Source organism: Oncorhynchus mykiss, chromosome 2, assembly GCF_013265735.2.
Source record: "Oncorhynchus mykiss isolate Arlee chromosome 2, USDA_OmykA_1.1, whole genome shotgun sequence".
Taxonomy (NCBI): domain Eukaryota; kingdom Metazoa; phylum Chordata; class Actinopteri; order Salmoniformes; family Salmonidae; genus Oncorhynchus; species Oncorhynchus mykiss.
The window spans coordinates 29369311-29394515 of NC_048566.1; the positions used below are offsets into that span (position 1 = coordinate 29369311).

Here is a 25205-nt window from a genome sequence, read left to right on the forward strand (position 1 = left end):
TGAATACTTTCTGAAGGCACTGTAGCTATCACACAGGGACAACAACACAAGTTGTCCTTTATAGCGATCTAGCTAACGCGTTAACCACGTCTCATACCCCCGTTAGAGCACGGATCTTTCCTCTTGGCTTTGCTCTTCTTTTTGCCATTGGGTTGGCCTCCCATTACAACAAGAACGATTTGTAATCAACTTCTATCATTTATGTTAGAATCACTGTAAAAAATATTGGGATAAATGAGTCCACCAATAGGCTATAAGTGCACATGCTCAGTACTGTTTACCCAGCAGCTACGAAGAATGATAGTGGACAAACAGTTCCAGTCCCAATGAATGACAGTAAGAATTCGCTGTTTGAGAATACCATAGGCAATCGATTTGATGTTGCGTTTTCTTGTGTCTTATTTGTTATATACAACCTTAATTAGTTAAGTCTTTGATCAAATTATTTTATGTTAGGTCTCCCTGTGTCTCATGTATTATGTACAACCTGAATTAGTTGTCTTTGATCAACTGCTATTGATAAAGTATTGAACCAAACGTCACTGAGATAATGTAGACAGAAAATAGGCGGGAAAGATATGACGTAGCTAATTGACAGTCTGAACTCACCAATGGGCTGCCAAGCCTGAGCCCATACCTCAAGAACATTCTGGATTTGGACCAATCCACAGCTACGAGCGTTTTCGTCACTCAATACACATTTCCAAACAGCTGTTGTAAATAGACGAATGACATACTGCTAGCTAGTCTTTGATACCGGCAACAAGCATATATTTTTTCTAGATTTCACTACTTTCGTTATCCATTACAGGTGTTTGCCTCCTAACAATTGACTAAACGAAAGTTACCGGCAGTCAGACCTGAATTTAAACTGCCACCGCCTCAGCGCTCTTTGGAACATCAAAACGTGATGCATTTAACGTTAGCTAGCTAACGTAGCAAATTGGTACTAACGAGTTAACGTTAGCAGGCTACTAGTAGCAAGGTAACGTTACGACTTGGACCAAGGGGAATTGGGCAGTTGGCTAACAGTCTAGCTCCTTAACTTATTGTTATCAATCTGGACAGCTGACCAGACAGCTAACTAGTTTACGCCCGCTGCTTTGCTGGAGAAGTCGGCCCACGCAAAGATAGCTGGGCAGTCGCGCCCACTTAACATTAGCTAGGTAGCTAACTAACGTTGATGCGCCTATCTCCCGCCTGTCCGCTGGTCAGACCGAGGAGATTGCCTTGTTACGGAGTTTCGTTGTGGCGGATGCCACCGGCCCCGTTTGCCGAGGGAAGCAAAGCACCAGTTCCTGGAAAGTCGAAGGGTAAACCACAACGCTAGCTAAGGTTAGCTATCCTACTCCAACCCGAACGGGACCGTGGCTGTGTACGTACTGACAGCTCTGTATTTGATTGTAGTTAGCTAGCCAGCTAACCGTTTGCCAGGGCTGTTGGACCAGTGTTATAGAGCGATGGGGGAGTTAAATAAAGAGGTTGTGGATCTAGTTTGGAAAAGACCAGGCAGTAACGGGGTGTCTGCTTCACTCTTCCGGAGATGGACCCAAGGTAAGCTACCTCTCACCTCTGTTTAGATCCATTCTGCTGCACCCCCCTCTAACCTGAACACCATCCTAGACATTGTCAGTGTTGAAGCAGGTAGTGGTGGGGCAAAATAAGTGGCTCTGATGTGATTCCTGTGTTTCAGGGTTGGTCTTCAGTGAGACCGAACACACAGCACTGGAGCAGTTTGAAGGAGGACCCTGCGCTGTCATTGCTCCTATACAGGTATGGACCAGTCCCCAGACCAGGCAGTACATAACCTTACACACAAACATGAGTTAGGTGGCCCAGCCTATGAGCAGGTAGAGGGTGTTGGTGTCTGTTACCAGAATTATGATATCAGGACAGGCACACATCTTCTTAGATAGCACTTTCCGGAAGTCACCTGACAGGCACTCAGCTGAGTTGCCTTCTCTATTACTGTTTATTAGAGTACTATATGGTGCTTTCAGAGAGTGTCTTTGTAAACATCTGTTCTTAGAGTGGATAGGGTTGATGAGGGTGGCAGGTTATGTTTTTGATCCTACTATAGAGATGGGTTACAGCTTGTAGAATATTTCCTGATTGTGTGTTTCCTGCAGGCCTTCCTTCTGAAGAACATCTTGTTTAACAGAGAGAGTTCTAACTGGAGACACATCACAGGTAACCTTGACCTCTATCCCTAACCCAGTGTTTCCCGAACTCAGTCCTCGGGACCCCAAGGGGTGCACATGTTGTTTTTTGGCCTAACACTACACAGCTGATTCAAATTATTCAAGCTTGATGATTATTTGAATCGGCTGTGTAGTGTTCGGGAAAAAAACAAAACAAGCACCCCTTGGGGTACCGAGGACTGAGTTTGGGAAACCTAGCCCTGACCCTGTTTAACTGAAAAAGTTGTAACTGGAGGTAACCATAACTTCTGACCCCTAACTGACCCTGTTAAACAAAGAGCGCTACAAATGGAGATGCATCATAACTGGGTTTATATATAAACTCAGCAAAAAAAATAAACGTCCTCACTGTCAACTGCGTTTATTTTCAGCAAACTTAAGATGTGTAAATATTTGTATGAACATAAGATCCAACAACTGAGACATAAACTGAACAGGTTCCACAGATATGTGACTAACAGAAATGTAATAATAATAATGTGTCCCTGAACAAAGTGGAGGGGGGGGGGGTCAAAAGTAAGTCAGTATCTGGTGTGGCCACCAGCTGCATTAAGTACTGCAGTACATCTCCTCCTCATGGACTGCACCAGATTTGCCAGTTCTTGCTGTGAGATGTTACCCCACTCTTCCGTCAATGCACCTGCAAGTTCCCGGACATTTCTGGGGGGAATGGCCCTAGCCCTCACCCTCCGATCCAACAGGTCCCAGACGTGCTCAATGGGATTGAGATCCAGGCTCTTCGCTGGCCATGGCAGAACACTGACATTCTTGTCTTGCAGGAAATCACTCACAGAACGAGCAGTATGGCTGGTGGCATTGTCATGCTGGGGGGTCATGTCAGGATGAGCCTGCAGGAAGGGTACCACATGAGGGAGGAGGATGTCTTCCCACCAACATTGAGATTGCCTGAAATGACAACAAGCTCAGTCTGATGATGCTGTGACACACCGCCCCAGACCATGACGGACCCTCCACCTCCAAATCGATCCCGCTCCAGAGTACAGGCCTCGGTGTAACGCTCATTCCTTCGATGATAAACGCAAATCTGACCACCCCTGGTGAGACAAAACTGCAACTCGTCAGTGAAGAGCACTTTTTGCCAGTCTTGTCTTGTCCAGCGATGGTGGGTTTGTGCCCATAGGCAATGTTGGCCTACAAGCCCTCAGTCCAGCCTTTCGCAGCCTATTGCGGAAAGTCTGAGCACTGATGGAGGGATTGTGCATTCCTGGTGTAACTCGGGCAGTTGTTGTTGCCATCCTGTACCTGTCCTGCAGGTGTGATGTTTGTATGTACCGATCCTGTGCAGGTGTTGTTACACGTGGACTGCCACTGCGAGGGTGATCACCTGTCCCTCCTGTCTTAGATCACCTGTCCCTCCGTTCACGCAGATGAGCAGGAACCCTGGGCATCTTTCTTATGGTGATTTTCAGAGTCTGTAGAAAGGCCTCTTTAGTATCCTACGTTTTCATAACTGTGACCTTAATTGCCTACTGTCTGTAAGTTGTTAGTGTCTTAACGACCGTTCCACAGGTGCATGTTCAGTAATTGTTTATGGTTCATTGAACAAGCATGGGAAACTGTCTTTAAATTCTTTACAATGAAGATCTGTGAAGTTATTTGAATTTTTATTAATTATCTTTGAAAGACAGGGTCCTGAAAAAGCAAAAAAAGAAACGTCCCTGAGTTTATATATTTATATGGAATCCTAGCCTATATCTTCAGACAGCACCTTGGCAATGAATTATTTTGATTGTATGTGTTCCTTGTAGAGGAAGAGCAGAAAGCGGCCCTGTGTTCTACTCTGGCTGAGATCCTGGAACAGGCCTGCTCTACTTCCTCCACTACCTCCTTCTGCCTGGTGACCTGGGCCAAAGGACAGTGCCCCCACACTACCACTCATACACCCCTCACAGGGGGTCCAGAGACCAGCCAGCAACCCAGTGAGTCACACTACTCATCAATCCACTAATACCCATGTAATATGAATAACTGCATTACTGTACTGAGTGGTATTAATCATCGCATATGATAGTGGGTAGACCACATAGTGAGTAGTATTGCAGTCACTGTTAATCTAGAATAATGACGTGTTGTGTTCTGTCAACGTTACCTCAGTTGTTTCACTAGAACGTGTGTGTGTGTTTGCATCTCTGTGTGTCTATTGTGTGTAGCTGCTTTGGCTGATGAGGATCTTGGCTTTGAGCGGTTTCACAGCATCCTCCAGTAAGTAACTCTACTGACTGTGACTCGTCTCTCTATTGGCCATGACTTCCATGGAGATGAAAGGACCACTGCATTGCAGGAAAATCAGGAACGCTAGTGTGTATCTCCGTCTGTCTGGGATTGGCTAAGCCTGTGTGTGTGTGACTGGAGTTTCTCGATAATGATTTACAACCTGCTGACTCGGCACACACACTCCTCACTGATTCCTTAAGGAGACACACACACAATCTTTGATTTTCTGCCAGAGGAGCATCAGATTGCCATCTGTTCCATTGCATAATAATACAACACTGTCAGCATGAACTACTGCACTGTCAGCATGAACTACTGCACTGTCAGCATGAACTACTGCACAGTCATAGCAGTGTGACAGTTAATGACTGCTATACAATAACCTTTCAGTAACTGTTCAGTAGTTGTATGGTTATTATACCTACATTAACCTGAATCCCCCCCTAAATGAGTGCAATGTCATTAGTGGTGCTCTCGCTGACTTCTAGCCACTGACCTTTGACCTCTAATCTCTACAGGAAGCGTATTGTGAAGTCATTATCAGAGCTTAGAGAGGAGGTGGTGTCTCTCTACGAAACCTGGAAAGGGCGCTGTGGAGTCCTGTTCTTCCTCTACTCTGTCATCCTCACCAAGGTAAGGCTCTGCGTGTGTTTGTATGTATGCGTATTACTCTGTACTCTTGTGTGCATGCATGTAACCACTTTTCTCTTTCTGTCTCTACAGGGGATAGTTAACATCAGGAATGAGATTGAAGATACTACAGAGCCTCTCGTAGATCCAGTCTATGGCCACGGCAGGTACGACCCCTGATCCCTCACTTTATTGAATCTTTATCAGCTATGTTTCTTTTGACGACTTCAGCTAAGTGATGTTCCAAAAAGTTTAAGCCATTACTTTTCTTTCTCTCTGCAGTCAGAGTCTGGTTAACCTGTTAGTGACGGGCCATGCTGTCTCTAATGTGTGGGATGGAGACAGGGAGTGCTCTGGCATGAGTAAGTACTCCACACGCTGACACATTTTTAAAAACTTTTTTTGTCATTTAGCAGATGATCTAATCAGAGCGATTTACAGTATTGAATGCATACATTTGTATGCTTTATTTTCATACGGGTCCCCTGTGGGAATCGAACCCTCAACCCTGGCGTTGCAAGCGCCATGCTCTACCAAACGGGGGACACACAGCGGATTACATTATCTTAGTGCAAAGTGTTGTGCAAAAAGCCTCGTTTTCTGGCAGCGTGATTTAATTTGAAACTTTTCTTCAATGAGCGTTAGCCGACTATTTATTGCTCAGTTTACTAAAGGTGTTTCGAAGACGTCCAGTTTCCTGGTGACTGTGATCCCACAGCTGAACACTAGATGGCAGTGATCAGTCACACTTTCACTTGGTCTACATACACACAGAGACCAAAGAAGCTGTTTCATTTTAAGAGGTTTTTTTGGTCTAAGCTAGGCCTCTTTCCCTCCCTCCCTCAGAGCTCCATGGTATCCACAACCAGACATCTGTGGGCTTTCTCACTCTCATGGAGTCACTACGCTACTGCAAGGTACGAAAACACACACAGACAACATTCCTTCAAGCTTGTTATGTCCAAACCATAGTGGTGAGTTTGTTCTTGTTCACTAGTCACGAATGATTGCGGGGGGAGAGATTCAAACATTCTGTGAGAGAATCAGCACCAGAAATAAACACATTGTCATACAGACCCTCTCTCACACATACTGCCACTTCTTGTCTGTGACTGACTACAGTAGATTAGGAACTACAGTAGATTAGTAGAACAGCTGAGTACAGTGCCTTGCGAAAGTATTCGGCCCCCTTGAACTTTGCGACCTTTTGCCACATTTCAGGCTTCAAACATAAAGATATAAAACTGTATTTTTTTGTGAAGAATCAACAACAAGTGGGACACAATCATGAAGTGGAACGACATTTATTGGATATTTCAAACTTTTTAAACAAATCAAAAACTGAAAAATTGGGCGTGCAAAATTATTCAGCCCCTTTACTTTCAGTGCAGCAAACTCTCTCCAGAAGTTCAGTGAGGATCTCTGAATGATCCAATGTTGACCTAAATGACTAATGATGATAAATACAATCCACCTGTGTGTAATAAAGTCTCTGTATAAATGCACCTGCACTGTGATAGTCTCAGAGGTCCGTTAAAAGCGCAGAGAGCATCATGAAGAACAAGGAACACACCAGGCAGGTCCGAGATACTGTTGTGAAGAAGTTTAAAGCCGGATTTGGATACAAAAAGATTTCCCAAGCTTTAAACATCCCAAGGAGCACTGTGCAAGCGATAATATTGAAATGGAAGGAGTATCAGACCACTGCAAATCTACCAAGACCTGGCCGTCCCTCTAAACTTTCAGCTCATACAAGGAGAAGACTGATCAGAGATGCAGCCAAGAGGCCCATGATCACTCTGGATCAACTGCAGAGATCTACAGCTGAGGTGGGAGACTCTGTCCATAGGACAACAATCAGTCGTATATTGCACAAATCTGGCCTTTAGGGAAGAGTGGCAAGAAGAAAGCCATTTCTTAAAGATATCCATAAAAAGTGTCGTTTAAAGTTTGCCACAAGCCACCTGGGAGACACACCAAACATGTGGAAGAAGGTGCTCTGTTCAGATGAAACCAAAATTGAACTTTTTGGCAACAATGCAAAATGTTATGTTTGGCGTAAAAGCAACACAGCTGAACACACCATCCCCACTGTCAAACATGGTGGTGGCAGCATCATGGTTTGGGCCTGCTTTTCTTCAGCAGGGACAGGGAAGATGGTTAAAATTGATGGGAAGATGGATGGAGCCAAATACAGGACCATTCTGGAAGAAAACCTGATGGAGTCTGCAAAAGACCTGAGACTGGGACGGAGATTTGTCTTCCAACAAGACAATGATCCAAAACATAAAGCAAAATCTACAATGGAATGGTTCAAAAATAAACATATCCAGGTGTTAGAATGGCCAAGTCAAAGTCCAGACCTGAATCCAATCGAGAATCTGTGGAAAGAACTGAAAACTGCTGTTCACAAATGCTCTCCATCCAACCTCACTGAGCTCGAGCTGTTTTGCAAGGAGGAATGGGAAAAAGTTTCAGTCTCTCGATGTGCAAAACTGATAGAGACATACCCCAAGCGACTTTCAGCTGTAATCGCAGCAAAAGGTGGCGCTACAAAGTATTAACTTAAGGGGGCTGAATAATTTTCCACGCCCAATTTTTCAGTTTTTGATTTGTTAAAAAAGTTTGAAATATCCAATAAATGTCGTTCCACTTCATGATTGTGTCCCATTTTGTTGTTGATTCTTCACAAAAAAATACAGTTTTATATCTTTATGTTTGAAGCCTGAAATGTGGCAAAAGGTCGCAAAGTTCAAGAGGGCCGAATACTTTCGCAAGGCACTATGTCTGGGTAGATGAGTTTAGATCTGGATACATTGGTATGTTCGTGCCATAAACCTGCTCATTGAACAACCATTGTATTAGCAACAATATGACATAGTCTTCTCTTACTGTACATATTCTATTACGACATCAGATTGTATTCCCTGATCATTCCTTCTGTTAGTTGAAATGGCATCAGAAAGCCTTTTCTGTAAAACTAACCTCGTCTGCGATCAGACAGTTAATTCCGTCTGGAATATGAATCAGAACTGCTTTGCTCTAGTTTTGCTATGAATGTGTGTTTCAGGTGGGTGCGTTCCTGAAGTCTCCTAAGTTCCCTATATGGATCCTTGGCAGTGAGACTCATCTCTCAGTGTTCTTCGCCAAGGTAAGAATCACACAAAAACACACACTCAACCTGGGCCCTGTGTGTCTGTGTATAATATAAGCCAGTCTCTCTTCCAGCAGCAGGTCAGAAAAAGCAGAAATAGGAATGTGTGCTGTAACAGATTTAATACTGCACAGTTCACATCAGAGAGAGAGAGAGAGAGAGGGAGACGGGAAGAGTGAGAGGAGGTATTAGAAAAGAGGACGGCAGTAGTATGGTCTTATATGGCTAGTTGCTGCTGTTTTTTTGGCGTCGTCTTGAAACCTTGTGGTCAGCTGCAACTGGGAAAATCATCATGTAAAGTATCTGTCATGCCAAGCAGCACAAAACACACACACACACACACACACCAGTGTTTTGGGCGAAGCAGTGTTCGTGTAACACAGCTGATGTGGGGGTTGAGAAATGACAGCATGTTCACAACATTTATTAATTGTCTCTTAAAGGTAGACTCCTTAATGGTGAAACTACCCCGTCTGTTTGTAATATTACAACAAAAACACAATTTCCCCCCCCCAGTCATCAGTGCAAGCGCGATAGCAGTGGACAATATGTAGTGGTGATTTTAGCATGAAAATGTTGGTGGGGCAGAAACAAGTGGGATGCATGCCATCAAACCCACTACACTAAACAAATGGTGCCCACAAACTGTTAGGGCCCACATAAAGCTGTCCCAGTAGCAGGCCCAACATCTTACCACTGATACAACTGTCTTTCAGTGGAGCCTTGTCTGGCAGCGAAATGGTTCATTCAACTTAATTTACAAGGCATATAAACTATGGCATAAGGGGACGACAAGCGGATAAGAGGCCATCCCTAATTAAGACCATCCCTAATTAAGCTTAAGACATTAATGAGCAAGCTCGGACAGACATAGTCAATATAACTATTTATTTAGCACTTTTGAAATCTGCAGCGACAGAATTCAGAACATGGGCCATTCTTACAGTGTTCTCCCTGTACACCAAGTCAGAACCGTATGTTAAATAAATGTGTCATATAAGCACCAAATGAAAGCTCTAAGAATATTCGATGAATACATTTCTCAAAAACAGGTTATAGGCTACATGTGAACCACCAAGTCAGAACACTAGGTGAAATTAAGATGGGTAAATAGACCAAATTATTAGGGTGAGGCACATGGGCTACTAATGTCTTACACACAACATACACTTAGTATTACTTTCTTAGCTACAGTATAAATATTTCCCTGGCATATTACATTTATGCAGCAACATACAACACGGAAGTCACGTTTTTATACGCTGCTCAAAAAAATAAAGGGAACACTAAAATAACACATCCTAGATCTGAATGAATGAAATTATTATTAAATACTTTTTTCTTTACATAGTTGAATGTGCTGACAACAAAAGCACACACAAATGATCAATGGAAATCAAATTTATCAACCCATGGAGGTCTGGATTTGGAGTCACACTCAAAATTAAAGTGGAATACCACACTACAGGCTGATCCAACTTTGATGTAATGCCCTTAAAACAAGTCAAAATGAGGCTCAGTAGTGTGTGTGGCCTCCATGTGCCTGTATGACCTCCCTACAACACCTGGGCATGCTCCTGATGAGGTGGCGGATGGTCTCCTGAGGGATCTCCTCCCAGACCTGGACTAAAGCATCCGCCAACTCCTGAACAGTCTGGGGAACGGGCGGGCCAGTCTATAGCATCAATGCCTTCCTCTTGCAGGAACTGCTGACACACTCCAGCCACATGAGGTCTAGCATTGTCTTGCATTAGGAGGAACCCAGGGCCAACCGCACCAGCATATGGTCTCACAAGGGGTCTGAGGATCTCATCTCGGTACCTAATGGCAGTCAGGCTACCTCTGGCGAGCACATGGAGGGCTGTGCGGCCCCCCAAAGAAATGCCACCCTACACCATGACTGACCCACCGCCAAACCGGTCATGCTGGAGGATATTGCAGGCAGCAGAACGTTCTCCACGGCGTCTCCAGACTGTCATGTGCTCAGTGTGAACCTGCTTTCATCTGTGAAGAGCACATGGCGCCAGTGGCGAATTTGCCAATCTTGGTGTTCTCTGGCAAATGCCCAACGTCTTGCACGGTGTTGGGCTGCAAGCACAACCCCCACCTGTGGATGTCGGGCCCTCATACCACCCTCATGGAGTCTGTTTCTGACCGTTTGAGCAGACACATGCACATTTGTGGCCTGCTGGAGGTCATTTTACAGGGCTCTGGCAGTGCTCCTCCTTGCACAAAGGCGGAGGTAGCGGTCCTGCTGCTGGGTTGTTGCCCTCCTACGGCCTCCTCCACGTCTCCTGATGTACTGGCCTGTCTCCTGGTAGCGCCTCCATGCTCTGGACACTACGCTGACAGACACAGCTAACCTTCTTGCCTCAGCTCGCATTGATGTGCCATCCTGGATGAGCTGCACTACCTGAGCCACTTGTGTGGGTTGTAGACTCCGTCTCATGCTACCACTAGAGTGAAAGCACCGCCAGCATTCAAAAGTGACCGAAACAAAGGCCAGGAAGCATAGGAACTGGGAAGTGGTCTGTGCCTGCAGAACCACTCCTTTATTGGGGGTGTCTTGCTAATTGCCTATCATTTCCACCTGTTGTCTATTCCATTTGCACAACAGCATGTGAAATGTATTGTCAATCAGTGTTGCTTCCTAAGTGTACAGTTTGATTTCACAGAAGTGTGATTGACTTGGAGTTACATTGTGATGTTTAAGTGTTCCCTTTATTTTTTTGAGCAGTGTAGTTCTGAGTTAACAGTTGTTTTGAGCATGGCACAAATCATGCTTCATTGACAGCATGGCCAATGTTGAATGTTTATCATTTTAAATTTGGAAAATTGCCTCTTAATCCCGAATTTGGGACCACACAACCATTCCACTGAATAGCAGGCTAGTGCTTTCTTTGCAATGCTGGCAGTTAGCCACTGTCATTGATTCCTTCCAAACCACTTGCTGAATTTGCGATTTCCAACTTGTGTTATGTTTATAGCCGATGAGTACCGATTTGTTTTTATTTATAATTTCTCTTCATAATTTTTCTTCATATGACAAGGATTTGCCAGTAGCTTGTCGACTTGATTCATGATGATAACTGCTAGCTAAGATTGATCATGCCAACATCATACTTTCACAATCAGAGCTGCTGTAGATATAACCTGATTTGACTTCATTTTATCTGTGGCCAATGACCTTGAGCCTTTTTCGATTGGCACTTCTAATGTACTGTAACTCTATGGCAGCCCCCAAGGGGCTAGAATGTTCTAGCTCTACCCTTAGACTTGGCAGTGCATAGTGTCCCCATGAGTGACAGAACACTGAGCCAGTCACGGTGCAACGCTCTGTATTTTCTGCTGGCTTGCACCACCACCACAGAAAGCACTGAATTAGGCTAAAACGACTGCATTCTCGAGCTGCCTTACTCAAGATAACAAAAAAGAGACCATGTTTTTGTGCAGCTTTATTAACTCAATTTTATATATATTTTATAACATTGTTGGCAAACTGATATGTGACACGTATTAATGCCAAAATAACATGCAAAACAGGCAAGTTTTGCTCTGAATGACAGGTCGCAACCAACAATATGCTCTTTTTTTTTTTTTTTTACCATGCTGCGTGGCAACAAAAACAATAGGTTAAATAAAATGTCACATGGTGCTGAGCATTTGATTTGACTGCTGGTGGGCAAGGAGAGCCCAAGCTCCGCTTAAACCATTGACAACTACTTGCCATTTTCAAGGGGTTGTTTAAATGAATGTTAACTATTTGGTTTTAATATCATCACCTCCTTGAAGAGCATCGTCAGAACTACACAGTTCAGATTACTCCACATTTAGCTCTGATAGTTTTACTGCATGCTTTCAGTAAACATCAATTGATCATGTACTTCAGGGGTAGCCTATCCATTTGGCATGTAGCTGGCTAGCTAAGAAAACATGTCATTTAGCTTGCTTCATCAGAGATTTAGGCTTTTGGAAAGAGCTTGACATTGGCAAGTCCTTGTCCTGGTAAAGTCGTCAGTCACACTACTGTAATCGCCAATATAATAGATGACAAGCAAATATAACAATATTTGGATATAGCCATCTAGTTTATCCCCTGAAAGTTAGCTTGTTAACTAGCCATATACAGTGAGCTCTGGGGCTCTTGGGACAGTGACCCTTTTTTTGTTTTGACTCTTTTTATCCCAGCACTTTGGATTTTAAATGATTACAACTGACTTTAAGTGCAGACTGTCCGCCTACATTTGAGAGTATTTTCGGGTGAACTGTTCAGAAATTACAGCACTTTTTGTACGTGGTCCCCCCCACCCCACCATTTTAGGGGACCAAAAGTATTGGCACATTCACTTACAGTACCAGTCAAAAGTTGGGGGGGGTTCTTTATTTTTACTATTTTCTGCATTGTAGAATAATAGTGAAGACATCAAAACTATGAAATAACACATGGAATCATGTAGTAACCAAAAAAAGTGTTAAACAAATCAAAATATATTTGAGCTTCTTCAAAGTAGTGCCTAAGAGAAATTCATGGTAAATAATGTACGTTTCTAAACATGCTACCATTTTTACGGATAGTTTTTACGGATAGTCCTGAATGAATGGCACAAATATCACCCCCCCCCCCCCCCCCCCCCCCCAAGACATGCTAACCTCTCCCATTACAATAAGTTATGGGAGGTTTGCATTTTTTTGGGGGGGGTATGATATTTATTCCTCTAACTTTCGAACACTTAAACAAAGTTGAAAAGGGGATGTTAGCTAACTTCACTAAGTAGGTCTACGTTGGTTGGATAAAAAAGTACATTAGGTCTACTTACCACTATGTTTAGCCTACTGTACAACGTTTCTACTGGTAGCTTGCAAAGTAGAAAATATCAGCTAACAGTACATTGGCAAATGCTTCCTTCTGCTGCTTGACAGGCAGAGCCCACAAAGGATGGGAAAATTATCTTAAACTTAAAATACTTGTCAGGTATAATTCACTTTTATTTTATCACTCAAATTAATGGTGGCTAATATTGAGCGATCGAGGCTACCCTCATGTATGACATAATCATGCTTACTGATCATGAAAAGCATGCAGTTACTTGCTATATATCTGATGAAAGAGCTGAGCTAAATGTGAGCAATTATTTTGTATGGAAAAAATCAGAAATTTGGAGTTCTGACTATGTTCTTCAAGAGGTGATTGTTACAGCCAAATAATTAATATTTTATTCAACAATCCCTTAAACGGCACGTAGTTGTCACTGGTTTAAGTGGAGTTGGGTCTCCTTGCCCTCTAGCAGGCAAATCGAATGTTCTACACCGTATTGTGATGTTTTATTGATAATGACCTATAACAATGATGGTGGGGTGGCACTGTTTCCCCCCTACTGCACATTCTATCTTGAAGTAAATTTACTTCAACAATTTGGAACACTATTTTAGTAAGAAATTCTTCCAAGAATAAACTGAAATCCTTCTGCATATATACAGTGGGGCAAAAAGTATTTAGTCAGCCACCAATTGTGCAAGTTCTCCCACTTAAAAAGATGAGGCCTGTAATTTTCATCATAGGTATACTTCAACTATGACAGACAAAATGGGAAAAAAAAAATCCAGAAAATCACATTGTAGGATTTTTAATGAATTTATTTGAAAATTATGGTGGAAAATAAGTATTTGGTCAATAACAAAAGTTTGCTCAATACTTTGTCATTGCCAACAAAGGGTATATAACAGAGGTCAAACGTTTTCTGTAAGTCTTCACAAGGCTTTCACACACTGTTGCTGGTATTTTGGCCCATTCCTCTAGAGCAGTGATGTTTTGGGGCTGTTGCTGGGCAACACTGACCTTCAACTCCCTCCAAAGATTTTCTATGGGGTTGAGATCTGGAGACTGGCTAGGCCACTCCAGGACCTTGAAATGCTTCTTACGAAGCCACTCCTTCGTTGCCCGGGCGGTGTGTTTGGGATCATTGTCACGCTGAAAGACCCAGCCACGTTTCGTCTTCAATGCCCTTGCTGATGGAAGGAGGTTTTCACTCAAAATCTCACGATACATGGCCCCATTCATTCTTTCCTTTACACGTATCAGTCGAACTGGTCCCTTTGCAGAAAAACAGCCCCAAAGCATGGTGTTTCCACCCCCATGCTTCACAGTAGGTATGGTGTTCTTTGGATGCAACTCAGCATTCTTTGTCCTCCAAACACAACGAGTTGAGTTTTTACCAAAAAGTTATATTTTGGTTTCATCTGACCATATGACATTCTTCCAATCTTCTTCTGGATCATCCAAATGCTCTCTAGCAAACTTCAGACGGGCCTGGACATGTACTGGCTTAAGCAGGGGGACACGTCTGGCACTGCAGGATTTGAGTCCCTTGCGGCTTTTTGAGTTACTGATGGTAGGCTTTGTTACTTTGGTCCCAGCTCTCTGCAGGTCATTCACTAGTTCCCCCCCGTGTGGTTCTGGGATTTTTGCTCACAGTTCCTGGGATCATTTTGACCCCACGGGGTGAGATCTTGCATGGAGCCCCAGATCGAGGGAGATTATCAGTGGTCTTGTATGTCTTCCATTTCCTAATAATTGCTCCCACAGATGATTTCTTCAAACCAAGCTGCTTACCTATTGCAGATTCAGTCTTCCCAGCCTGGTGCAGGTCTACAATTTTGTTTCTGGTGTCCTTTGACAGCTCTTTGGTCTTGGCCATAGTGGAGTTTGGAGTGTGACTGTTTGAGGTTGTGGACAGGTGTCTTTTTATACTGATAACAAGTTCAAACAGGTGCCATTAATACAGGTAACGAGTGGAGGACAGAGGAGCCTCTTAAAGAAGAAGTTACAGGTCTGTGAGAGCCAGAAATCTTGCTTGTTTGTAGGTGACCAAATACTTATTTTCCACCATAATTTGCAAATAAATTCATTAAAAATCCTACAATGTGATTTTCTTTCTCATTTTGTCTATCATAGTTGAAGTGTACCTATGATGAAAATTACAGGCCTCATCTTTTTAAGTGGGAGAACTTGCACAATTGGTGGCTGACCAAATACTTTTTTGCCCCACTATACATACATTACATACATACATGCACTGGATTCTGTTAGCTGTGGATCGTGTGTGTAACTGTATACTGCTATACCTGTGTATCAAAGCCAGCAATCAGCTTAAGTAGTTGTAGATGGGTGTCGCCTTACCCCTCTCGTCGAGCACGCTCTTCAGCTTCCCCTTCCTCCTTTCTCTACCCCTCCCTTTTTGTCCCTCTGTACTGTCCTGACACATACTTTCATCTGCCTCTCCATCTATCCATCCCTGACCATTTTCTTCCTCTCACGCTAACAGGAACTCCTAGTCTACAGTGTTTGTGGTGTTGGTTTAGTGTTTCACTTTTGTCAGGTGCAGAGCCTCTTGAAGCAGAAGACTCAATTACACTCAGACCTTTGTCCTGGCTAAGAGGGGCTGAGAGGTGTGTGTGCCAGAGAAAGACAGGTGATTAATGGTCTGTCAGGGACAACAAGCTATCTGGGGTCTCTCTCTGTGTGTGTGTCTGAACAACAGAACAAGACTAGAGAACAGGGCTATACAGGGCAGCTATAGAGACTGAGACCAGTCACGGACAAGGGGCCAGGCCCTATCACACACAGCCTTTGTCCCTGCTAGAATAGAACAGGTCAGAGAATATTAATGACGGTTACTGTACACTTCTTTCACTCAGATCTAGCTTTGTGTGTGTGTGTGTGAGAGAGAGCACTCACAGGTAAGGTACCATAATTATTTTATTTTTCTAAGATGCTCTGAAAGGGAGACCTGCCTCAGACCTAATGACCCCATCCGCTCTCACTTACTGAGACGTTCAGGAAGATGTGTTCTTGTGTCTGTATTATACATCAGACACATGCTCTTTGGGGAAAGACTGTGTGTCAGTAAGAGGCCAGTCTCTTGAGAGACACTGAGGGCCAGAAGAGCTGCTCTATCTCCCGTTAAATCACTGACCCATAACGGTGCTACTACACACACACACACACACACACACACCGGTTAAACCATCAGTGTGTAAACACACAGACACACACCGCTCCCGAGAGGGGCTTGAGGATCGAGGCCTGTGAATGGCATCACTCTCAGATGGAAAGGAAGAGAGAAAGGAGGAAACACTACAGAGAGAGAAGACAAAGGACATGGTCCCCTAGGGCAACCAGAAGCCCTTTTAAAGTACATCCTTCCTTCCGCACTCCCTTCCATCCTTTCCGGATCAAAATATGTCATTATGACTGATGTGACAGGACTGTAATGGAGCAGGTTGAACTTCAAGATTCTAGGTGTCCACATCACCAACGAACTAACATGGTCCAAGCACACCAAGACAGTTGTGAAGAGGGCACGACAAAGCCTATTCCCCCTCAGGAGACTGAAAAGATTTGGCATGGGTCCTCAGATCCTCAAAAAGTTATACAAAAAGTTCTACAGTACAGCCCAGTACATCACTGAGGCAAAGCTTCCTGACATCCAGGACCTCTATACCAGGCAGTGTCAGGAAGGCCCCAAAAAATTGCCAGACTTCAGCCACCCTAGCCAGACTGTCCTCTCTGCTACCGCACAGCAAGCAGTACCGGAGCGCCAAGTCTAGGTCCAAAAGGCTCCTTAACAGCTTCTACCCTCAAGCCATAAGACTCCTGGACTATTTGCATTGTCCCCCCTCAACCCCATTTTTACATTGCATGGATAATAAACAGAGTAGAAGCATAGTCACTTTACCTCTACCTACATATTACCTCAATTACCTGGACTAACCTGTGCCCCTGCACATCGACTCTGTACCGGTACCCCCTGTATATAGCCTCGCTACTGTTCTTTTTTTGTTTCTCCTTAATTATTTTATTTTTCAATTCTGATTTAAAAAAAATAATAATTCATTTTTATTTGACTAAATACCTTTTTTATTATTAACTGCATTGTTGGTTAAGGGCTTGTAAGTAAGCATTTCACTGTTGTATTCAGCACGTGACAAATACAATTTTACTGATTAACTGTACAGTAGAATTAGAACGCAGTGGCTGTACAGTAGTAACATGCTTAACATTTACAAAAAAAATTAAGGACAGGAAAATGGTCCAATTCACACACTCGAGAACATCCCTGGTCATCCCTACCGTCTCTGATCTGGTGGACTCACTAAACACAAAAGCTTAATTTGTAAATGATGTCTAACTGTTGGAATGTGCCCCTGGCTATCCGTAAATTTAAAAAACAAGACAATGGTGCATTCTGGTTTGTTTAATAAGGAATTTGAAAAGATTCATACTTTCACATTTGATACTTGACCCTTGTGTGGTCTTAAACATTCTGTATACTCCCCTTGTCCTAAGGGTAAAAAATGACCCGCCTTCACTAAACCCCTAAAATAAAGCAGATAAATTGAATTTTAAACCCCAAATCTATTTTGCATGATGAAACAACCTGTCATTCATCACAAACTTTGAATACCTGGGTTTTACCTCTTCACAATGCAGAAAGACTGCATTTAAATCAGTGAACACCACTCCTTTTTATTACAAAACACCTGTCATAATTGTTTTCTTTACTAAAGTAGGTTTATTTTTTGGTGTAAACATAATTTAAAAAATTAGCAAGAAAGCAGCAGAAATGTGCAGAATGTCATTTTGAATGCATTTTATTGAAGGGAAACGATAAGTCTAACTTTTGGCAACATAGTGATATATTCTTATAGTGTACAATGATGAATTCAACTACAAAATACTAGCCTCCCATTTTTTTAACCATTGCCCACACCCACAAGGGGTATAAACAACAATAAATAAATGTGAAGAACATAAAATCAATCAACTCTAAATTAGCACATGTAGGATAGTATGCAAGTGTGTGTGCATTCAGCCCCCTGAACAGCTTTCACAAGTGCTGCAGAGGCTGCTGTGCGGGGGAGGCGCTCCCTTTGAATGTGTGGGGTTACAAGTGCCTTTCCCAGCTGCTCCAGGAACACCCTCTTGTTCCTCTTATCAGGCATCCGGGTAGGGTTGAGTTTGTTCCATATCACGAAGGCATTGTATGAGGGCACATCAATGATGTTATGGAAGATGACCAGGGGCCAGCGGGCAGTCATCCTCCTGCAGCTGTAAGTACTATCACCTTGTCCATGTTGTCCATGCCTCCTTTGTTGTGGTTGTAGTCCAAGATGATGGCTGGCTTCCTGTCCTCATGATCGCTGATCTATGCCATTTTGTGCATTGTGCTCAGGAGGACCACATTCTTTTTTCTCTTTGGGAGGTAGGAAACTAGAGTGGTGGTGAAGGCAAACTTTGATGAGAACGCCTCTCTCCCTCTTGTTGCGAGGAGTGCAGGGGGGTGCTCAGATGTGTTCTTTCTAACTGTGCCAACCATGGTGATCTTCCTCTTCAGGAGCTGCTGGCTGAGTTGAATCAGTAACACACTTAATCTCAATTTATCATTGTGTGCATCTTTGTGGTTTGTAAATTATCTTAGAACTGCCGGGTCAGAAATGACCGTAATAGAATATTTTTACCCTGGTGGTGTACAGCTTTCAGGGAAATATGAACAAAGGTGATGTTTCACTTTTTCTAATGTTGGGGTCACTCTAGGAAAAGGGGAAAAAAACATAATTTAGGGGGTTCTCTGCTATTTTTGACCCTTAAGACAACACACGGGTTAAGTATCTTTTGGCAATTACTATTGAACGTTAAGTATATTTAAAACCAAATACTTTCAGGCTTTTACTCATTAAGTATTTTACTGGGTGACTCACTTTTACTTGAGTCATATTCTATTGAGGCATCTTTACTTTTACTCAAGTATGACAATTGGGTACTTTTTCCAACACTGCATAAAACGCATATCATAGTGTCAAGGTTTATTTATGATCACTATGTTTGTACAAGATGACTTGGTGTTATACCCTGGGTTGTCCTCAACAGAATGAGCCTATTTGTTGTGAAGAGAATTTGCTGTGCACCACGCATCTGAATGCACACATGACTCATTTCTGAGAACCAAAATTATGATCTGCTTCTCTGAATTGCCTTGTCAAAGCTAACACAAGATTCTTATTTTATAATTTAGCTTGTCATGTTGGCAATAGAAGTTTTAAAATTATGCTCACCTGACCCAGATCGCGATTTATAATGGACTATCAGTAATTGGTAAAGGTGGGGATGCTGGGCTGTGTCCAAAACAACTACAAGTGTGCTTGCTCTAGTTCTTCAACGGCACAGCTATGAGAGCTTAAAATAAATCAAAAACACACACTCTTCTTTGAGTCATAATGTGCATTGAAATTACTGTGCACACTTTGGAGCGGTATGGATGTTGTCTCAGTTTTCAAATACAAAAAATATTCTCTCCACCATCTCTCTCCTCCCCTGCCTTTCTTCCTTCTCCTCCCTCTGTAGTCTCATCCCCTTCTCCTCTCCCTCCTTCTCTGTGGTGACAGAAGGCCTCAGATCCCATTACAGGCCATTATAGAGAGCCTGTAATGGGATGAAGAGCGGTAGGATGGAGGGGGGTGAGAAAGGTAAAAAGAGGGAGGGTGGTGGAGAGGGGGAGCTTTTGTCCTGTTAGATCAGATTAAAACACTAATGCTATGAGGCAGTCACACACTAATGGTCTAAAAGCCACACTAACAACGGGACATCACACACACTAGATAGGGACACAGGGGAATCCTAGAACAGGCATCACAAGATGCATGGTTTGAGGTCAGCTCCAGAGCTCTCTCAACTAACACACTGAACACTGTCGTCGTCATCACACACACTCTGACATTAACTAGTTACAACTGTAATGACACGATATGCACGCGCGTGTGTATGTGAAAAAGGGAGACCTTGTGTCTGACGGGGCAGACGGCTCCTCTCCCTAATCAGCGTAGCGTCAGCTGCATGAGCTCATTGTGTGTTGAGGATGGAGGAGAACCCAAACCGGATGCCATATACTACATATCTTTGCTTACCATAATAAAATGCATAACCTGCTTGATTGCTTACTCAAAAGTTAAAATGGTTTGAAGTAAAAGGGCTAAAAAATATATTTTTGGTTTAAAATTTGACCTTTTTTTTCATGATATTCACATTGTAACTACCAATCTTGTCTCATCGCTGCAACTCCCCAACGGGCTCGGGAGAGGCGAAGCTCGAATCATGCGTCCTCTGAAACAAGTCACGCTGTGTCTTAACACCTGCTTGCTTAAGCCGGAAGCCAGCACAAATGTGTCGGCGGAAACACCGTTCAACTGACGACTGAGGTCAGCTTGCAGGTGCCCGGCCCACCTCAAGGAGTCGCTAGAATGCGATGAGCCCTGGAAAGCCCCACAACCATACGGGACTCCCGGTCACGGTACAAGTGTTTTTATATAACCCTGTGACCCAGATCACACAGGCACACAGAATTATCAGAGGCCTCAACATGTGACAATCCAAACTTGAAATAGCTCTAGCTCCTGAATATCACTCTCTGTACCAAAAATCAGCAGATGCCTCACTGTTCAATTGAAAGTTGAATGAGATTCATATCACCCAACGTCTGTAATGATGCATGTATACGTAATTCAGAAAGACTATATACCGTAGCCTTGAGACAGAAGAATAAATTGGCCTTTTGTGCCATTTGTTTCTTAGCCATTTAGGGTTTTTTAGCCACTGGTTTTGACATACTGTAGATGTAAATGCCATGCTATTAATTCTGTACTATGCTCTTGCATCTAAGTAACTTGCCCTCACATCTTGCATATTGAATGTAAATTCATATACTCAAACGTGTTACTTCGAGCACACCAAGGCCTTGAGTCTCCATTCTCTCCAGCCAAGTGAAAAATCAGAAATGAGGGGTCCACGGTCTCCAGCGGGACAAACGGATCCAGATGGGAACTCTGGGATCACATTCCCAACAGGAAAACAACCACCTGAGGGTGGACACACACATCTATGACCATTAATGCTAATCAGGATCAGGTTCCCCCTCTTTCAGGACTGTGTGTGTACTATGTCACCAGTGCCTTGGGAGCCATGGTGGTTATTGGAAGTCATCACAGTGAAATCATGAGGACCATGACTCTGGGTCATCTAGTTTGCCTCGACATGTGTTCCATTCCCCTAGCAGGCAGACACTACCCAGTACCCTGCTTTTTCCCAGGGGACATGAAATAACTGCTCTAATCTAAAATGATAGTTCACTCCAACATCAAGATGTTTCCAACCCTCAAGACTTAAGTGGAGTCGAAGCACAATACACAACATCTTCACAGATGATATGGGACTTGGACTCATCTCAATAAGACCCCTTTAAAAGGCCATGGGAACTGCTGACAGACTTCTGCTTTTGGAGTTAATGATCACTTTATACAATAATTGTATTATCCATTTCCTTGAAAATCCATTGGGTGTGGTGTTATGAGGTAAACGCTAGCTGAAACATTCTGTTTTCCTCTGATGCCATAACCTATACCAGAGAGAATCAATTTCCTCCGTCCTTAAATCTCAGGAGAGAGCGAGGGGTTAAGGGGAGGCTGGAGGGAGGGAAGGTGAGAGGGTTAGAAAATGCCCAAACTAAAGTAGGAAGGAAGGGGAGAGAACCAGATGGATAGAGATGAGCTGGACTAGTGTGTTTCTGTTTGAAGAGGTTTTTTGTTGCTGTTCAGGAGCTGGATCTGATGAATAAGAATCCGCTCCAGTAGACAACCCAGACTTGAGGGTTTGTGGAACCGAATTAGGTTCTGAGCTAGTTTGGAATGCATTCCTCTTGATTTTCATAGCGCACACATCTTGGTACCATTGGGGGGTGTGCACGTGCGTACACATTTAGAGAATGCAGTCCTCTGGTCCAGTGCAAGCAAACAAGAGGCTGGAAGGGGACGGTGCTAATACACACACCCCTTCCCTGTGGAGTGTGTGACATGACATGTAATCTAAACTCAGCAGCATCTCCAGGCCTCTAATAAAACACAAAGACATACTAGCAGGCCAGGCATTTAACACACCCACACACTACACACACATGGGTAACTGCCAAAATAAAGGAAACACTTGGGTAAATGAGGAATACAAAATATGTTGAAATCGGGTGTTCATTAAGATAATTAAGCAACTCATATCCCATCATGCTTAGGGTGGTGTAATAAAATGCACAGTTGCCCCTTATTTTGGCTATCATGGCTAGAAGAGATCTGTGGCTTTTTGAAAGAGGGGTCTCAAACGAGCACAGGGGGTTTAAAGTTTCTGTGTGTGTCACCAGATCTCAACCCAATTGAACACTTATGGGAGATTCTAGAGCGGTGCCTGAGACAGAGTTTTCCATCAACAAAACCCCAAATGATGGAATATCTCATGAAAGAATGGTGTCGGATCCCTCCAATAAAGTTAGTCAATTGTAGAGTTTATGCCATGGTGCATTAATAACCTCTTGAAGCAAGTGGGCAGTATTTTGATGTTTGGATAAAAAACGTTCCCAAAGTAAACTGCCTATTTTTCAGGCCCAGACGCTAGAATATGCATACAATTGGCAGATTAGGATAGAAAACACTAAAGTTTCCAAAACTTTCAAAATGTTGTCTGTGACTATAACAGAACTGATATTGCAGGCAAAAACCTGAGGAAAATCCAACCAGGAAGTGCTGTTTTTCTGAAACTACTCTGTTCCATTGCAAGCCTATCCTCCATTTAAAGGGATATCAACCAGATTCCTTTCCCTATGGCTTCCACAGGGTGTGAACAGTCTTTAGACATAGTTTCAGGCTTTTATTCTGAAAAATGAGTGAGACTGATCACATCGCATCAGTGGATAGCTAGGTGTCCCCAGATTTGTTCATGCGTGCGACACAGGAACGAGACCTTTTCTTTCTCTCTTGTATTGAAAAGGCTACTGTCCAATTGAAATATTATCAATTATTTATTGTACAAACAACCTGAGGATCGATAATAAAAAAGCGTTTGACATGTTTCTACGAACTTTACGGATACTATTAGGAATTTTCGTCTGCCCGTCGTGACCTGCACGAGCCTGTGGATTACTCAACAAAACGCGCCAACGAAATTGAGGTTTTTGGATATAAAAATAATCTTTATCGAACAAAATGAACATTTTATTGTGTAACTGGGAGTCTCGTGAGTGCAAACTCCGAAGCTCATCAAAGGTAAGCGATTCATTTTATTGCCTTTCTGACTTTCGTGACCAATCTACTTTGCTGCTAGCTGTTTGTAATGTTTTGTCTACTGAGAACTATCCTCACAAAAACACTTGGTTTGTTTTCGCTGTAAAGCTTTTTTGAAATCTGACACGCCAGGTGGATTAACAACCAGCTAAGCTGTGTTTTGCTATATTTCATGAAAATTTTATATTTTTTGTAATTTAATTTGAATTTGGCGCTCTGCAATTCAGCGGATGTTGACAAATGATCCCGCTAAAGGGATCGGTGCGCCAAGAATCCCGAGGTGCATTAACTTCTGGTGGCTTGTAGTGGCCCCACACCATATTAAGACTTTGTTGGTGTTTTCTTTATTTTGGCAGTTACCTGTACATAGACACGTTTTGTTAGTGTGTCACGTTATTGTATCTGAGCTGTGTGTGCAGACTTCAGGTTGCCTTGTCTGTAAATGAGAGTATATTACTGTCTCTTAAGGAGAAGTGTATCTAAAGTTCCATGCATAACACTTGAATTTTCATCAACATTTATGAGTATTTCTGTGAATTGATGTGGTTCTCTGCAAAACTACTGAACATAACACGCCAATGTAAAATGAGATTTTTGGATATAAATATGCACTTTATCGAACAAAACATACATGTATTGTTTAACATGAAGTCCTATGAGTGTCATCTGATGAAGATCATCAAAGGTTAGTGATTCATTTTATCTCTTGGTGCTTTTTTTTTTTTTTTTTTTTTTCTATTGGTGATTTCCCACTTCTTGTTTTGATTTTTTTTTCTCAGGTTTTTGCCTGCCATAAGAGTTTGGTTATACTCAGACATCATTCAAACAGTTTTAGAAACTCAGTGTTTTCTATCCAATACTAATAATAATAATATGCATATATTAGCATCTGGGACTGAGTAGGAGGCAGTTGGGCACGCTTTTCATCCAAAAGTGAAAATGCTGCCCCCTATCCCAAAGAAGTTTTAAGGAGACTCCAGACCTGGTTATGACCTGAGACATGGAGGTGAGAGAACGTCACAACCCTGCCCGCTTGTGTGGAAAACAACCTGTGGTGATTACCCCATTGGCTCACAGCAAAAACTTGACATTTTTCAAGCACCATTTTTTTTTGGTCTGTTTTAGTCGTTTTACAAAACTACATTTTAAGAAAAGTACATGTCTAAAGTTTACTTTTCAACATTGCCCGCTCCCTAGCGTTCTCCCTACTTATAAAAAGGTAATATTGTAGTGCTTCCTACACCCCTTTTCATGGTGATGCTAGCAGCCACGTGAGTGAGTGCTAGATAACTTTAACATTAAGCTAGCTAAGACCAAAAACACAGACTATACAGCTGCAAGTAGTGGGTGGAGTTTCAAACGGACTATACTAAACAAGTTAAATGTCTTACCTGTGATGAAATTTCTTCCACACACGTGTGTAGACTACATGGACAACACGTCCCCACATTTCCCACTCTCCCACACCGGATAACCTGAAGACACAGGGCTCTTCTCGCAAGATCTATTTCCCTACATGGGAGCATTGCGAACCGTAGGTTGTGATTTTTGACCTGGCTACATGTACTTTGAACAACACAGCAGCTTTTCGGCATGTTTTGTTATTTCTGTAGAACAAAAAAACTACGACCAAGTTGCAGCTTACAATGAGGGTGAATGAAAAATGTTTTTTCTGCAATTTGTGGTTGAGGCATTCCATATTATTACTTGAATACCGACTGGGAATATTTCCTGTGTGTGTGTGTGTGTGTGTGTGTCCTGCATCTCTCATATAGGTTCCAGCGCTGTGTTATTAACTACAGTTATAACTCTTGAGTCTTAACCCTCACTGC

The 25205-nt window shown here is 42.8% G+C and overlaps 1 protein-coding gene across 2 annotated transcripts in view; it reads left to right on the forward strand.

The window, feature by feature from the left end:
- The first annotated feature begins 524 nt into the window (after nt 1–524).
- LOC110486083 (ubiquitin carboxyl-terminal hydrolase MINDY-3) overlaps nt 525–25205 on the forward strand; it is a 48463-nt gene continuing 23782 nt past the window's right edge. For both annotated transcript variants that reach the window (XM_036944567.1, XM_021557438.2), the window contains exons 1-10: nt 525–1554; nt 1694–1773; nt 2130–2190; nt 3971–4141; nt 4373–4424; nt 4955–5069; nt 5160–5233; nt 5349–5428; nt 5913–5983; nt 8137–8217. In XM_036944567.1, coding sequence (XP_036800462.1) covers nt 1461–1554; nt 1694–1773; nt 2130–2190; nt 3971–4141; nt 4373–4424; nt 4955–5069; nt 5160–5233; nt 5349–5428; nt 5913–5983; nt 8137–8217 — 879 coding nt within the window. In that variant the 5' untranslated portion in view covers nt 525–1460. The remainder of the gene's footprint in view (nt 1555–1693; nt 1774–2129; nt 2191–3970; nt 4142–4372; nt 4425–4954; nt 5070–5159; nt 5234–5348; nt 5429–5912; nt 5984–8136; nt 8218–25205) is intronic.